Source organism: Peromyscus eremicus, chromosome 8a (assembly GCF_949786415.1).
Source record: "Peromyscus eremicus chromosome 8a, PerEre_H2_v1, whole genome shotgun sequence".
In the NCBI taxonomy this organism is placed as follows: domain Eukaryota; kingdom Metazoa; phylum Chordata; class Mammalia; order Rodentia; family Cricetidae; genus Peromyscus; species Peromyscus eremicus.
In genome coordinates, this window is record NC_081423.1 from 58,460,587 (window position 1) to 58,475,144 (window position 14,558).

General features: G+C 45.5%; 1 protein-coding gene across 2 annotated transcripts in view; it reads left to right on the top strand.

Annotated features, from left to right (window-relative positions):
- Smyd4 (SET and MYND domain containing 4) overlaps positions 1-10,782 on the top strand; it is a 56,877-nt gene extending 46,095 nt beyond the window's left edge. For both annotated transcript variants that reach the window (XM_059271202.1, XM_059271203.1), the window contains 6 exons: positions 4,492-4,674; positions 5,151-5,314; positions 7,656-7,788; positions 8,604-8,720; positions 8,847-8,970; positions 10,230-10,782. In XM_059271202.1, coding sequence (XP_059127185.1) covers positions 4,492-4,674; positions 5,151-5,314; positions 7,656-7,788; positions 8,604-8,720; positions 8,847-8,970; positions 10,230-10,374 — 866 coding nt within the window. In that variant the 3' untranslated portion in view covers positions 10,375-10,782. The remainder of the gene's footprint in view (positions 1-4,491; positions 4,675-5,150; positions 5,315-7,655; positions 7,789-8,603; positions 8,721-8,846; positions 8,971-10,229) is intronic.
- The last annotated feature ends 3,776 nt before the right edge of the window (positions 10,783-14,558 follow it).

The window sequence follows — 14,558 nt, forward strand, 5'->3', positions numbered from 1 at the left end:
ATGTTTATGTAGCAAGTATTTTACTGACTAAGCCATCTCCTCAAGCTCCAGAAGCTCCTGGTTTTTAAAATATTTAACTGAAAGGAGCTGTAGCGATAGCTCAGTGGTTAGAAACACTGGCCACTCGTTCAGAGGACCTGGATTCAGTTCCCAGCACCCACATGGCAGGTCACTACCGTGTGTAACTCCTTTTCCAGGGGAGCTGACACCTTCTGGCTTTGAGGGCACTGCATACATGCAAGCAAAATACTATAGACATAAAATAATAATACTTAACTGGAAATAAATTTTTTGAGGCAGAGTCCCTGGTAGCCCAGGCTGGCCTACAACTCATTTACATAGCTGAGGAAGGCCTTGAGTTCATGACCCTCTTGCCTGCATGTCCCATGTGCTGGGATGCACTACCATGCCCAGCAGAATTTAACTTGTGACATCATGCAGTCTGTATATATTTATTTTGTTCTGGGTGTATGTGTGTCAGAGATCAAACACAGGGCTTCGTGCTTCCTAGCAACTGAGCTACACCCACAGCCTCTTGATGAAATTTTTGTAAGTGCACATGAGCAAGCACATTATCATGATAAAAAATGATCAGTCTATACCCACTCTATAGAAGTTAAATCGAGATGCCGTTCTGCCTATGAGACTGGCAGTCGTTTTGTTGATGGCCTGATTAGTTTTTGTTAACTTGGTGCACACCTAGATATGTCTTGGAAGCAGGAATCTTAATTGAGAAAATACCTCCATAAGATTGGCCTGTAAGCAAGTCTGATTAATGGTTGATGGGGAAGGGCACAGATCACTGTGGGTGGTACTACCCCTGGGCAGGTGGTCTGTGGTGTATATAAAAATAGGCTGAGCAAACCAGGAAGCAGCACTCCTCTATGGCTTCCATTTTAGTTCCTGTCTCCAGGTTCCTGCCTTGAATTCCTGCCCTGACTTCCCTTAGTGAAGGCATGTCACCTGAGAGTTGTAAGAAGAAATAAACCCTTTCCTCCCCAGGTACCTTTTTGGTCATGGTGTTTTATCTCAACAGTAGAAGCCCCAACTAAGATACTTGGTTTGCTTTTCAATTACATTTTTAGTGCATTTTAGATCAATTTTTTAAATGGCCATGGCATATCATGTGGAAAGAAATAACTTGAAAATCACCATGTGTCCTTGTCACAAATTATGTTAGACGTTCCGTCCACCAGGTATGATGTTCCATGCCTACAATCTGAGCACTCAGGAGTCTGAGGCAGGAGAATGGTGAACTCAAGGCCAGCTTGGGTTACACAGAAAGATCCTATCCAAATAATAATAGTAATAATTCCATACCTAGTACTAGAAGGGCCGCAGCAAAGACAACATATCCAAACACTGGACCTGCTAATTAGACTTTAATAACGGTCTTTGTCTCTGTCATTTTCAGTTTCTGATTTTTGCATAACTACCATGTATTCTTTTTGTAATTTTAATTGGTTTTTGTAATAATAGAAACAATCTAAGTGCTAAGAGTATTTCCATAGGAACATGTTTAAGGCTCTTGATACATACTGCAAATTTGCCCTCCAGGTGAGTCATACCAGTTACATGCCACCAGCAATGTTCACTTTCATTTTTTTACTGTCTAATTCTGTTTTAGTCTATTCATAGTTCTAATCTCGTTATATCCCTTTTTATTGTTTCTTTGGGGTTCCAACACCTCCCAGTTTAGTGTTCTCATTGAATTTCATTAGCAGCTGTTTCATTAGTGGCACAGAAGAAGGATTAAAGCGTTAACTAGGATAGACTTTGACAAAAACCTATAAAAATGTATGTTATTATCTTTGCATAAATTCTTTTTAATCAAAGTTCCTCAAAAACCTCTCTCTGTTCCCATCTCCAGGGATAGGTCTGGCCACTGATGATATTCTTGGTAGAGGGGTGTGTGGTTCTGTCCCCGTAGGAAAGGCACATCTGTGTTGCATCTGGATTCATGTGTTAACAAGCCTTGATGAGGCTTTGTGTGGTCTGGAATCGGCTAACTGCCCTTTGGGTTATTTCAGTTTGGTCCTGGTCACCTCCACACACTTCTCATTACAGACTATTTATCAGGGTAGCTGTGTCCTAGACATGCAAATGAGTCTTTCTGTTCTCCTTCTACTTGAGTCCCATTTGAAATGTACCAGGGAACACTTTTAAACCCGAGGTACACTCCTGCTGGAGAATCACTCACACTTATTTTTATATACAAAATGTCACCCATTAAATTTGGTTGATAAGGTGCATACATACCCTCTCTTCCTATTATCTCCACTAATAGATGACTAATGCAAAATATTGAGTAATTTTTAAAAATCAATACTCAATTTTTTAGAAATAATTAGAGAGACATTCAACTCTGACACCAACACCCACTCAGTTCCTGAGCCTACTTCTGCTCGAGGATGGTCTATAAATAACTCACATTACTCACTGTGGTGCAATCAGTTTTTCCTGAGAAAATTTTAGCAACTGTTCTAATACAGACTGCCAGTTATCAGTAGTTGAGAATGCAAGTCAACTTTTAATTATGCAGACGCTGATTATTCAGATGACAAACTGTTCGTGCCCTGTACTGCTCCTGCCCGCTGCCTACCTTTTAGCATTTGCACTGCTCATTAGCACGTCTTCCAGAAGGTAGGCATTGGAAGCGAGGAGAGGGACTCAAATCAGTTGAGCACTTAGGAGAAGCTCTGATGAAAGATTTTAATGCAGTTTGTACAACTATTGACTAAAATTGAGTCATTTGGATTCCCTGCGAATTGTATTTACATGTTCTGTGCTTGTCCCCCATAGCAACAGATAATAGAATTGTCTGCAGAGAGACAACATAATTCTGATATTTAATTTTTCCTTTGTAGAACATTTTTACATGATGGTTCGTAGTGTTTTCTTTGTTCATTACATTTGTATCCAGACCAGTTACTTCTCTGATAAACAACTAGTTGAGATTCCTGGCACATGTACAGTGACAGCACAGTGATCTGATAGTTTCCCAGGTTTTTAGAAAACTGTGTCCCTTTAAGTATCAGTTTTCACATCTCAACTGGGTTGTTGGAAATAGGATTTTCCTCCTGCTTAAACTGAAGCTGTGATCTTAATTGAAGCCTTTCTAGGTAGCCAACTTGACATATTTCATACTACTCCTGGCTTATGTTTGGCTATTAGAAAAACCCTTGTAGGTATGCAGTCCTTCTAGGAGCCTCTGGTTAAGTGAAATGTCCCCCGTGTGATGAAATTTGAGTGGGAATGGGGTTTTCTTTGTCCTGGACTGTTGTGTCACACTTAGGAGTTCTCTGCCCCCTCTAATCTATTGCTGTCTGTCTCCCCATTGGCAGAAAACCCTGCCATATATTCCCACATGGTAGTTATCTGCTTCTGAACTTTGGCCTGAGAGACTGCATAACAAATCAATTAGCGTTTTGTTTGAAGAGCATGTAGGCTGTTAGAGTTTGGATCTTACCTGTCACCCACAGATCCTCTTGCTAGATAGAGCCTTGACCACCGCTAACTTTTGGGAAGCAGGGAACAGTGGAAGGAGACCGCCCCAGTGTCCCTTCTCTCGCTTGTTTTGGTTGGGTTTTGGGTTTGGTTTTGATTCTGTTTTGTTTTGTCTGAGCCAGGATCAGTTTTGGGTCCCAGGCTGATCTTCTTGTCCTAGCCTCTCAAATGCTAGGATTATAAGCATGCATCAGTCAGCTTACCTTTCCTTTGCTTCTTTAAAATTGATTTTGCCATAGCAACAGAAACCTAACACGAACATAGCTGTGCACATGAGTGTGAACAACTCACATATGCATGAATGTTCATGCAGACACATCACTGCCTAGAGGCCCTTTTTCTCCCTTCCATATTTGCAGTTGTCTGAATTGGCTGAGTGTACTGCAGAGAGGTTGTCTGGGACGTAAGACTGCCTTCAGTAAAACAAGTACAGACGGTTTGCTTACATGAGACTGCAGAGCAGTTTCCAAAAAGATTAGACAAAGGGCAGGATAAAGAAGGCTGAGGGTTTTATACACACTTAAGTCTGTGTAAGTATATAAAATATGCTACACTAACTAGGACACTTATTCCAATAACTAACCAAAGACCAGTTAAACAAAAGCACCCAGACTTTAAAAATCTTGGGGAGATAATCCCAGGGGTACTATGGTTCTGCATCCTGTGAACATTATGAAACTCTAGAAAGTTCCCTACTGATAATCCCTTTTTTATTATTTTTTATAAATTCTAATATTGGGATTTTTGAGTGACACACAGGCATAATGGTTAGGCTCCAGCGGACTTTTCATGGACTCATTCACTTTGCTTCCTGGGGACCAGAGTTGGCTATGAGTCATGTTCCATCCGATTTATATTGGATCCGGCTGCGGAGCCGTGACTCAGATGGGCTTCAGGCCAGCTGCTCAGTTCATCTTCTGAGAATAGATGTAAGGACAGGACAAACGTCCTGATGCATATTTCTTTCTGTTCTTGCACTTTCAGGGTCTAAAGAGAGCATCATTACCGAGAGCAGGCAGGTACGCCTTGCCACAGGCGTCTTTCCTGTTGTCAGCCTCCTGAACCACTCCTGCAGCCCCAACACTAGTGTGTCCTTCGCTAGCACTGTCGCCACCGTCCGGGCAGCACAGCACATCAGAAGGGGACAAGAGATTGTGCACTGCTATGGTGAGCCAGCCTTTCCTTCTGCTGCCCTGCGCTGCCCCGTCTGTAAAGGACAGGTGGACAGGAATGAGCCGGCCCTGAGCTGGTGCCGTGTTTTCCTGGAAAAGGCAATGCATCCTTAGGCCAATGAAAAAGGTCTTCTGGCAATAACACAAAGGTCTGCTGAGGGCAGTGTGCCATGTCTCTCAATGCTGAATTCCTGTAGACTGCATATCCTGAAAATAGGCTAGGAGCGTCTTCTCGGCTTCTTTTTCTTCCTGCCCTAGCAGCTTGGAAGCTTACCCACTTCTACCCGTGTGTTGTTGTTTCTTTTGAGATGGTAGGATAATACCCAGCCTCACATACACTAGTGTCTGTCACTGAGCCAGAACCCCAGCCCAGTTCTGCCATTTCAGTCACATGATGAATACCCCCGCCCCTCTGTTGAGTAGTCTTTGACTCTCTTGATGTGAGAGTTACTGTGGGTGACCTCTCTCCAGGGCCTCATGAGAGCCGGATGGGTGTTGCTGAGAGGCGGCGGAAGCTGAGTTCTCAGTACTTCTTTGACTGCAGCTGTCCAGCCTGTCACACTGAGACGCTCAGAGCAGCCGCAGAGCCCAGGTGGGAAGCGTTCTGTTGTAGCACGTGCAGAGCGCTCATGCAGGTAAGTCTTCTCTACTGTTCCCAGAGGTCAGTGCTCCAGCCCAAAGGAGCCACTGAGAGAAACCACTGGGGGTTTATCAAGAACACTGTTACTACTTCCATCTTAGTAAATCACCTAAACATGTTACCCGACCCTGAGAACAGCCACAGAGTCAGGTTGGATTTAGTAATGTTTTCCTTACAAATGACACAAAATCTTAACTTTGACCCAGTGGAAGAAAAAAAACTAGAAATATACTTGCTCAGATAAATCACGGAAAGTTCTGTATCAGACCTGGTAGTTGGCTCACACCTGTAACCCCAGCACCCAGAAGGCTGAGGCCCTATCTAATAAAACAGCATTCCAGAGAACAGTTTCGGATACAGCTTAATCTAGGGGCTCAGATAACATCACCAGCACCCAGATTTTGTCTTCTCAACCCATGCTCTCTGTGCTAGCCTCACCAGACACACTCCGCTCGTATGGTGACAAGATGGTTGTCACCACCTCAGCCTCCTGTCCACCCAGCCCATAGGATGAAAGCGTATGCCAGTCCAAACCAGTCTGGCTAGAAGTCTTACTGTGTGTCATTGATGCAGAAACTGGGAAAATCCAACCCAGAGAGTTTTCCTTCAGCCATTTGACCCAGAGGAAGGAACCGCATCTGAGCCCCTCAGCTAAGGGCATTGACCTTGGGAGAGGGAGCATAGATCCTTAGAGAAATTGAGCTGCTATTTCCAGAAAATGGCATAGACACTGGAGTCTTCAACAGTCCTGCCCAGATGAAAATGTTCTCCACTACCAGAGGATGGCATTCTTGTTAGGAGTATTGTAAGTGGAATTAGTTATGTTGGAAGCTAAACTCGTAAACCCAGGGGTCGAATATGAGGTCTTACCTAGCACTTTTTTGTTCTGTTTGTTGTTTTAGCAGGGTCTCACTGTATAGACCAGGCTGTCCTGGAACTCACAGAGATCCACCTGCCTCTGCCTCCCAAGTGCTGGGATTAAAGGTGTGCACCGCCCTGCTGGGGCCTAGCACCCTTTTATATTAGCTCCCCCTCACTCTTGCTCTCTTGAGACGGGGTTTCATTGTGTATTCCCAGTGTCTTAGTTAAGGTTTACTGTTGCTGTGAAGAGACACCATGACCATGGCAACTTTATAAAGAAAACATTTAATTGGGATGACTCGCTTACAGTTTCAGAGGTCATCATGGCGGGGAGCATGGTGGCGTGCAGGCAGATATGGTGCTGGAGTTGAGCGCCCTACATCTTGACTCAGAGGCAACAGGAAGTCAACTGTCACATTGATTGAAACTTGAGAAAAAGAGACCTCAAAGCCTCCAGCAAGGCCACACCTCCTAATAGTGCTGCTCCCTTTGGGGGCCATTTTCAAACCGCCACACCCAACCAGCCTAGAATTCATTTCATAGTCCACAATGGCCTCAAACTTGAGATTCCCCTGTCTCAACCTCCCAAGTACTGGGGTCTTTACAGGCCTTTAGAACTACACCTGGCTTTCTCCAATAGATTTTTTTTTTAATTTTTATTTTTTTCAGAGCTGAGGACCGAACCCAGGGCCTTGCACTTGCTAGGCAAGCACTCTACCACTGAGTTTAATTCCCAACCCCTAGATTTTTTTTAATGATTTATTTATTTTTATTTTATGTACATTGGTGTTTTACTTGTATGTATGTCTGTGTGAAGGTGTCAGATCCCCTGGAAGTAGAGTTACAGACAATTGTGAGCTGCCATGTAGGTGCTGGGAATTGAACCCGGGTCCTCTGAAAGAACAGCCAGTGAGTGCTCTTAACCGCTGACCCATCTCTCCAGCCCCTCCAGTAGATTCTTAATAAGGTGATTCTATCCTTTGAGCCATATCTCTCTTCTCTTCGGGTTCTTCTTCCTCTTCCCTTCTCCCTGCAAGGATGGTCTAGAGCTCATTACATAACCCCAGCTGGCCTCAACCCGTCATCTTCTGCCTCGGGCTCCCAAGTGCCACTGGTATAGCAGGGTGTCACCACATCCCGCCTTCTGAATGGGTTTCTTATGGGTTTTTTTAATAACCAGTATACATATGTTCATCATCGAAAGGCCTGTTCCCCAAAAGAGATGAGGGGGGCTGCTGAGGTGGAAAGGATTACAGACTATATCGTTTCTGTCCCAAAATGAAATCTCGGCGTGGGATCAGCTACTGCTCTCAGCAGAATTGCTATTAGACCGAATTCACTCAGGCCTTGTTTGCAATGTGTTAGTGCAGGAGTCTCTTTCCCATCAGGTCAGTGACCCTGTAGCTAAGTGCATGCAGCATGCAATGCTGATAACTGCTCTGGCTTCGGAGTAAAGATAGAACCGGCCTCCACAGGGAAAGGATGTGCTGAGCTGCAGCAACGAATCTTGCCCAGAATCCGTCAGCAAGGACCACCTGGTCTCCCGCCTCCAGGACCTTCAGCAGCAGGTTTGCGGGGCCCAGAAGCTCCTCCGGAATGGTAAACTAGGTGAGGCTGACTGCTGCTTCGGCTCTCCAGCCTCTTCCCTGAGGTTCAGTCTGCTGTCACCTTGCACTCAAGACTAGTCCTCAGTAAATGATCGAGGACTTGGATTTCATTATCCCAGCACCAGCCACAAGATGGCCATATAGGCCAGGGAGACCAAACCCTAACCAGCTGTAGTCCAGTGTCCTTGAAAGGGGGCCCGATGGTTTAAGCTGTTACAGATAGTTCCAGTACCTCGAGCACCAGAAAGACTTTCTGACTTCCATGAGCTTTGTGTGGCCCCGGAAGTCCCATGTCATTTATCTTACCTCTCAGCCTGATGACTGACCATCTAGGGAAGCTTGCTCTGCCCTCAGCCGCCGCGGTGGACCCTGCTCGGAGCTGGTGCTGTGGCTCGGGGCAGAGCTTTCATAGCTAGCCTCGGCACGAAGAGAGGGAGAGAGGGAGCCCTTCTTTTCAGAAGGGGATTTGTGAAACTTGCTATTAGATGCTGACATGGTAGGACTCTATTTCACCTGTTTTAGCCAAGATTCTGAAGTTGACCTTTAGCCTAGAGTCAAGAGAAGTAATGATTACAGGTGAGCTGTGGAGTTGGTTATACTGGAAAATGGATGTGAGGAGCCTGGAGTAGATGTGGAGAGGCCCCATCTAGCACCTTTTTCTACTGAAAGAGAAAACATAAGGGACAACAGCTTTCCTGGAATGCTGGGAAATAAGGGGGTATTTCCACATTGGCCCAGCCAATAGAGAACCTGTAATCTGGGCTCTCGTGTCCAGGTCTCTGTCTATTGTGAGGTGTTTTTCCTTTGACTCAATAGAGCAAGCCGTTCAACAGTTGTTGGGATGCCGGGAGGCTGCCGAGAGCTTCTTGTCAGCAGAGCACACCACTGTGGGGGAAATTGAAGATGGCCTGGGTCAGGCCTATGCTGCCTTAGGTACGCGGACTCGTGTTCACTTGTGGCCCTGCTCAGTCTCTTTGGCTCTCCCTCCATTCTGCTTTCCTCACCCTGAGAGCCTTGGGCAGATGGTGGTTCTTTTCTGAAATGAGACTGTTCCCACAGGAGACTGGCGGAAGTCTGCTGCCCATGTCCAGAAGAGTGTCCGTGTGGTTGAAGCTCGCCATGGGCCATCCAGCGTTGAGACTGGCCATGAGCTCTTCAAACTGGCCCAAGTCTTGTTCAATGGGTAGGTCTTTCCTCTTCCTAGCCAAGGCACGTACTGTTCTGTGTTTTACTAGGTACTTCAGTGGATGACTTTTGCTACAGTGCGTGTTTTAAGCATGTTGAAGCTCTTCTATTTCCTCTGTAGGACAGAGCCTTGCCCTCTGCCTCACTGACAGACTTGAAGCTTTGACTTTCCTCCTGAGATATGTGGAGAAAGCTCTTAGATCTGAAGCGAGTTTCCCAGGGAGGGCTTCCAGGCAGCCTCACCCGCCTGCAAGCATTCCTCTTGGCTGACTCACACCTCCCTTGGCTTCCCAGCCACTCTCTACTCCAGGACCTCTGCCTTTTCCCTGCTTTGCATCCTATTCCTTTTAAAGCAGTTGTTTTCAAGCAGAAGGAATTCTGCCTTCAGATGGGACTGGCCAGTGTCTGGAGACAGTTTGGATTGTTAGGGTTGAAGGAGGGTGCTGCCAGCATCTAGTGGGTCAAGGCTCCACCCGCAGTGCACAGGACAGCCTCCACGTGGAGTCACCCAAGCTACGTCCAGGGTGAGAATCCCTGCTTTCAAGGTTAAAAAGGCTGCAGCTGAGGGAATGGAATGGCCCCGTCGGTAGCCCCTTTGCCTAGCATTCCCGAGGCCCTGGGTTCCATCCCTGCACTGCACACACAGACAAGAGCGGAGTCAGTGCGCTAGCTGGTCCTGCACCCAGTGCTGCCACTGAGATCACTTGAAGCGAAACATGTCCCCACTGGTAGTACTTCTATGTGGGTAGCATACCTCCAGCTTGATTAAAAACTCACTAGTGTACATCGATAAGGGAAAGGGCTAGCTTAGTCCTGCTCCCCGAGATAGAAACAGCATGTTTGGTCAGAGAGAAGGAAGGACACAGAGTCAGTCAGGTGAGACGTGGGCACCCTAAAGTAGTGAACACCTCTGGATAAATGTTGATTACGGTTTTAAAATGTGCCTGTTTTTCTCAGGGTCCTGGAGTCTGTCTTTCACATTCACATACACACACACACACACACACACACACACACACACACACACACACACACAGAGTTTTCTCAAACTCTGCTTTGCGGTATGCTTGTGAAAGTTTCTTATCTGTCCTTTTAGATGGTAAGATCCTGGAGGGCGTGGTGAATGTAGACCCTTTGTGCCCTCCCTGAGATCTGGAGGATGGAATGGACTTGACCCTTGTGTCCTCTGTCCAGAAAAGAGTTGGCTTTCATTTTGACTGAGAGAGTGAACTGACCAGTTTTCCTCCCTTGGTTCAGCTTGGCAGTCCCTGAGGCTCTGAATACCATACGGAAAGCGGAAAAGATCCTGTTGGTGCACTGTGGCCCGGAGAGTGATGAGGTCCAGGAGCTCCGGGAGATGAAATCCTGTTTACTGGACCTGTCGTTCATCCCTTCGGGGTAGAGGACACAGCCAGCCCACGGGGAGGGAACTCTGGCACATGAGGTCAAAAGGCTCTGTTGGTCTGGAGCTGTCATCAGAAAGGACAGGACCTGCCCAGCTGTCCTAAGCTGTGTCCTGATGGCAGGGAGCACTTGGGAAACACGATGGTCGAGAAGCATTCTCCTGATGGCTGCTGTTTGCAGGAAGTAACTGCCCTCTGGTAGAAACTCCCCATCCCCAGAAAAGACTTGCACCAGCCAGATGGTGGTGGCGGCAGCGCATGCCTTTAATCCCAGCACTCGGGAGGCAGAGGCAGGCGGATCTCTGTGAGTTTGAAGCCAGCCTGGTCTACAGAGTGAGTTCCAGGACAGGCTCCAAAACTACACAGAGAAACCCTGTCTCTAAAAAACCAAAAAAAAAAAAAAAAAAAAAAAAAGAGTTACACCAGCGTCTGGAAGCTGAGTGCTTTCAAGGGCCGCAGATCATCTGCAGGCAGCTGATACTAGCCTAGGGTTCTGGCTTCATTTCATCTCACGAAATGATGAGTCTGTCTCCCTGGAACATTCTCCTGGTTTCTGGTGGTAATGAGTGCTGTGTACCACTCCAGTGGGAACTTCAACTCTTGGTCTTGTATTGTAATTGAAAACAACACACAGCAAGAAATCGGTGTGACTCTACTCAGGAGACACACAGGTATACTTACAGTATCCTGCTTCCCTAAATTCTTCCTTAAAACTGGTGGTGTATAGTCTGTGAATGGAGAAATAAACATGGGGCTGTCTTACTGTTGGGCAGTTTCTTCCTGGGATGGCAACTCTGAATTTGTTTCCTACCAGTTTTCTAATTCTTCTTCTTTTTTTTTTTTAATTTTATGTTCATTGATGTTTTACCTGCATGTATGTCTGTGTGAGGGTGTCAGAAGTCCTAGAACTGGAGTTACAGACAGGTGTGAGCTGCCATCTGGGTGCTAAGAATTGAACCTGCGCCCTCTGGAAGAACAACCAGTGCTCCTAACCTCCGAGCCATCCCTCCAGCCCCTCAGTTTTCTAATTTTATTCGCTGGCTTTCATTGAATCTTCTTGGCAGACTCACTATCCAGGTATTAATAAAAGTCAAACACGAAGGAATGACATTATAACACATACCTCCTTTCTGAGTTATTTATTAGCAAAGTTGAAAGTAGACGACTCAGTTTGTTTATTTGAAGACAGGCTCTCACTCTGTAAGCCAGTCTAGCCTCAAACATGTCATCCTCCTGCCTCAGCCTTCCAAGTACTAGCTTTAAAAGTAATGGGTACAAAGAGTCTGCCAAACCTTCCATAAGGAGCTAGGGGTGTGGCTCACTAGTAGAGTATGTGGCTCATAGTTGTGTCCCCAGATCCCTGCCCGCCCCTGTGCTGAGGTTGTAGACATTGCTGCTTATGGTTTCAGACTGAGACAGACAGGAAGGAGGCTGCCCCTTTCCTCACTGGTGTGTAGTGGTGGTCCAGACCCCCAGGGTCAGGTAACTGTGAGATTTTCTGACTGATCCTTATTACGTTATCACTGGTGACCAGTGTGTTCCGATGAGTTAGTGGGAAAGAAAACCAAGTTCGTACACACTGCTCTTGAGAACTTGCCCACCCTGGCCATGCCCAAGAAGTGGCTGTTAGTCGCCATGGCGTTACAGTCAGGAAATAAATAGCCGTGAAGATGCCTGACAGCAACTTTCCAGGAAGCTGGGTGATGGAAGATAGTTAGCATTCAAACATTTGTGGAATGGAAAGTGGTCAGAATTTGATTCTCCTACACTCTATTAGCTTACTCTGACAAAGAAGTTTGTTTGTTTGTTTTTGAGGTTTATTTGTTTATTTATTTATTACACACACACACACACACACACACACACACACACACACACACACGCTCGCACAATGTTATGCCTGCATGTATGCCTGCACACCAGAAGAGGGCACCAGATCTCATTATAGATGGTTGTGAGTCATCACGTGGTTGTTGGGAATTGAACTCTGGACCTCTGGAAAAGCAGCCAGTGCCCTTAACCTCTGAGCCATCTCTCCAGCCCCAACTTGTAAGATTTTTTGGTAGGGTTTTTTCAGAAAAAAAGTTTAGTCGTACAGATAGTTCTATTGTTATTCCAGTCTAAACACATACTGTGTGTTTTGTTCCTAAGAGCCTGTTGCCTCTGTAAAATATGTACTCTTCCTCAAAGGATACGTTTAGACCTTTACAGATTAGGCCTTATTTTATATATATCTATGGAAGCTTTTTTTAAATGCTTTGTAAAATAGTTATTTCCTAAAGTTATAAAGTATGTCTCTTTATAACTTTATATAAAGATGGCTGAGTGGACTGCTCTTCTGGAAATACTGAGTTTGTTTGCCAGTACCTACATGGCAGCTAACAGCCATTTGGAATTCCAGTTCCAGAGGTCCATTGCCCTCTTCTGGCCTTTGTGGGCACTGCATGCTCATGGTTCACATAAAATATAAAAATATATAAATATAAATGCAGGCAAAACAATCATACACATAAATAAAAACTAAAAATAAATCTCTCATTGTCTCATGTAACCTTAGCTTGAGAATTCCTGTGCCAGCCTTAAAATCTAGCATGGGCTGGCCATGGTAGCAACTCACCTATAATCTCAACACTCGGGAGGCTAGACAAGATGGTCAAGAGGTAGAGGGCAGTGTGGGCTACAAGAGATCTTGTCTCAAAAATGAAAGGCTGAGCTGGGCATGATGGCGCATACCTTTAGTCTAAGCACAAGAGGCAGAGGCAGGCGGATCTCTGAGTTCTAGGTCATCCTGGTCTACAAAGCACATTCCAAGACAGCCAGGGCTGCATAGAGAAACTCTATGGAAAACAAAACAAAAATAATAAAAATAAAAGGGCTGAGGAGTTGTTTCAGCAGTTAAGAGCACATACTGCTTTTCCGGAGGACCTCGGTTCAGTTCCCAGCACCCACACTGAGTGGCTCACAACCACCTATAACTCCAGGTTCATGGGATCCATCACCTCTGGACTACATGGGCAACCACACCACATGTGGTGATATTTTGTTTATGATCTAACAAATAAAGCTTACCTGAAGATCAGAGTGTGGAGCTAAGCCACTAGTTAGCCATAGAGGCCAGGCAATGGTGGCACACACCTTTAATCCTAGCACTCAGGAGGCAGAGGCGACAAATCTCTGTGAGTTTGAGGCCACCCTGGGCTACACAAGACTGGTCCAGTCTAAAGAAAAACAGAGCCAGGCAGTGGTAGCACACACCTTTGATCCTAGTACTTGGGAGGTTCACGCCTTTAATCCCAGCACTAGGGAGGTGGAGACAGGAAGTAACATGGGTGGGAGTGTAATAAGTAATAAGATTAGGTGGGAGGAGACAGGAGCTCAGTCTCTTTCATGAGTTGGCAAGGTAAGAGGTGATTGACTGTGGCTTGCTCTTTGTCTCTCTGATCTTGCAGCATTTACCCCTATATCTGACTCTAGGTTTTTATTGTTAAGACCAATTAGAATTTGTGCTACACACACACACACACACACACACACACACACACACACACTTAAAAATAAATCTTTCGAAGTAAATAAGAGGGATAAAATGGGGGCTGGGGATTTAGCTCAGTGGTAGAGCGCTTGCCTAGCAAGCGCAAGGCCTTGGGTTCGGTCCTCAGCTCTGAAAATAAATAAATAAATAAATAAATAAATAAATAAATAAATAAATAAATAAATAAATGAGGGATAAAATGAAACTGCATTTAAGCTTGATATGGTGGCACACAATTTTAATCCCAGCATTCAGGAGGCAGATGCAGACAGATCTCTTTGAGTTTCAGGGTAGATTGTTCTACATAATGCGTTCCAGGCCAGCCAGGGCTGCATAGTGAAGCCCTGCCTATAAATAAGAGGGCTGGAGAGATGGCTCAGCAGTTAAGCATATGCTAATCTTGCAGGGAGCCCAGGCTCAATTCCTAGCCTAGTGGCAAGCTATTCCAGTTCCCATTCCTAGTGGCCAGCAACTCAAAACCACAGTAACTCCAGCTCCAAGGGGATCTGATGCTTCTGATCTCTGCAAGCACTTACACTCTATGCACATACACACACACACACACACACACACACACACACAGACATATACATATACGTGTAACTAAAAATAAACATAAATCCTTTTTTAAAAATAAAACCACACAAGCTG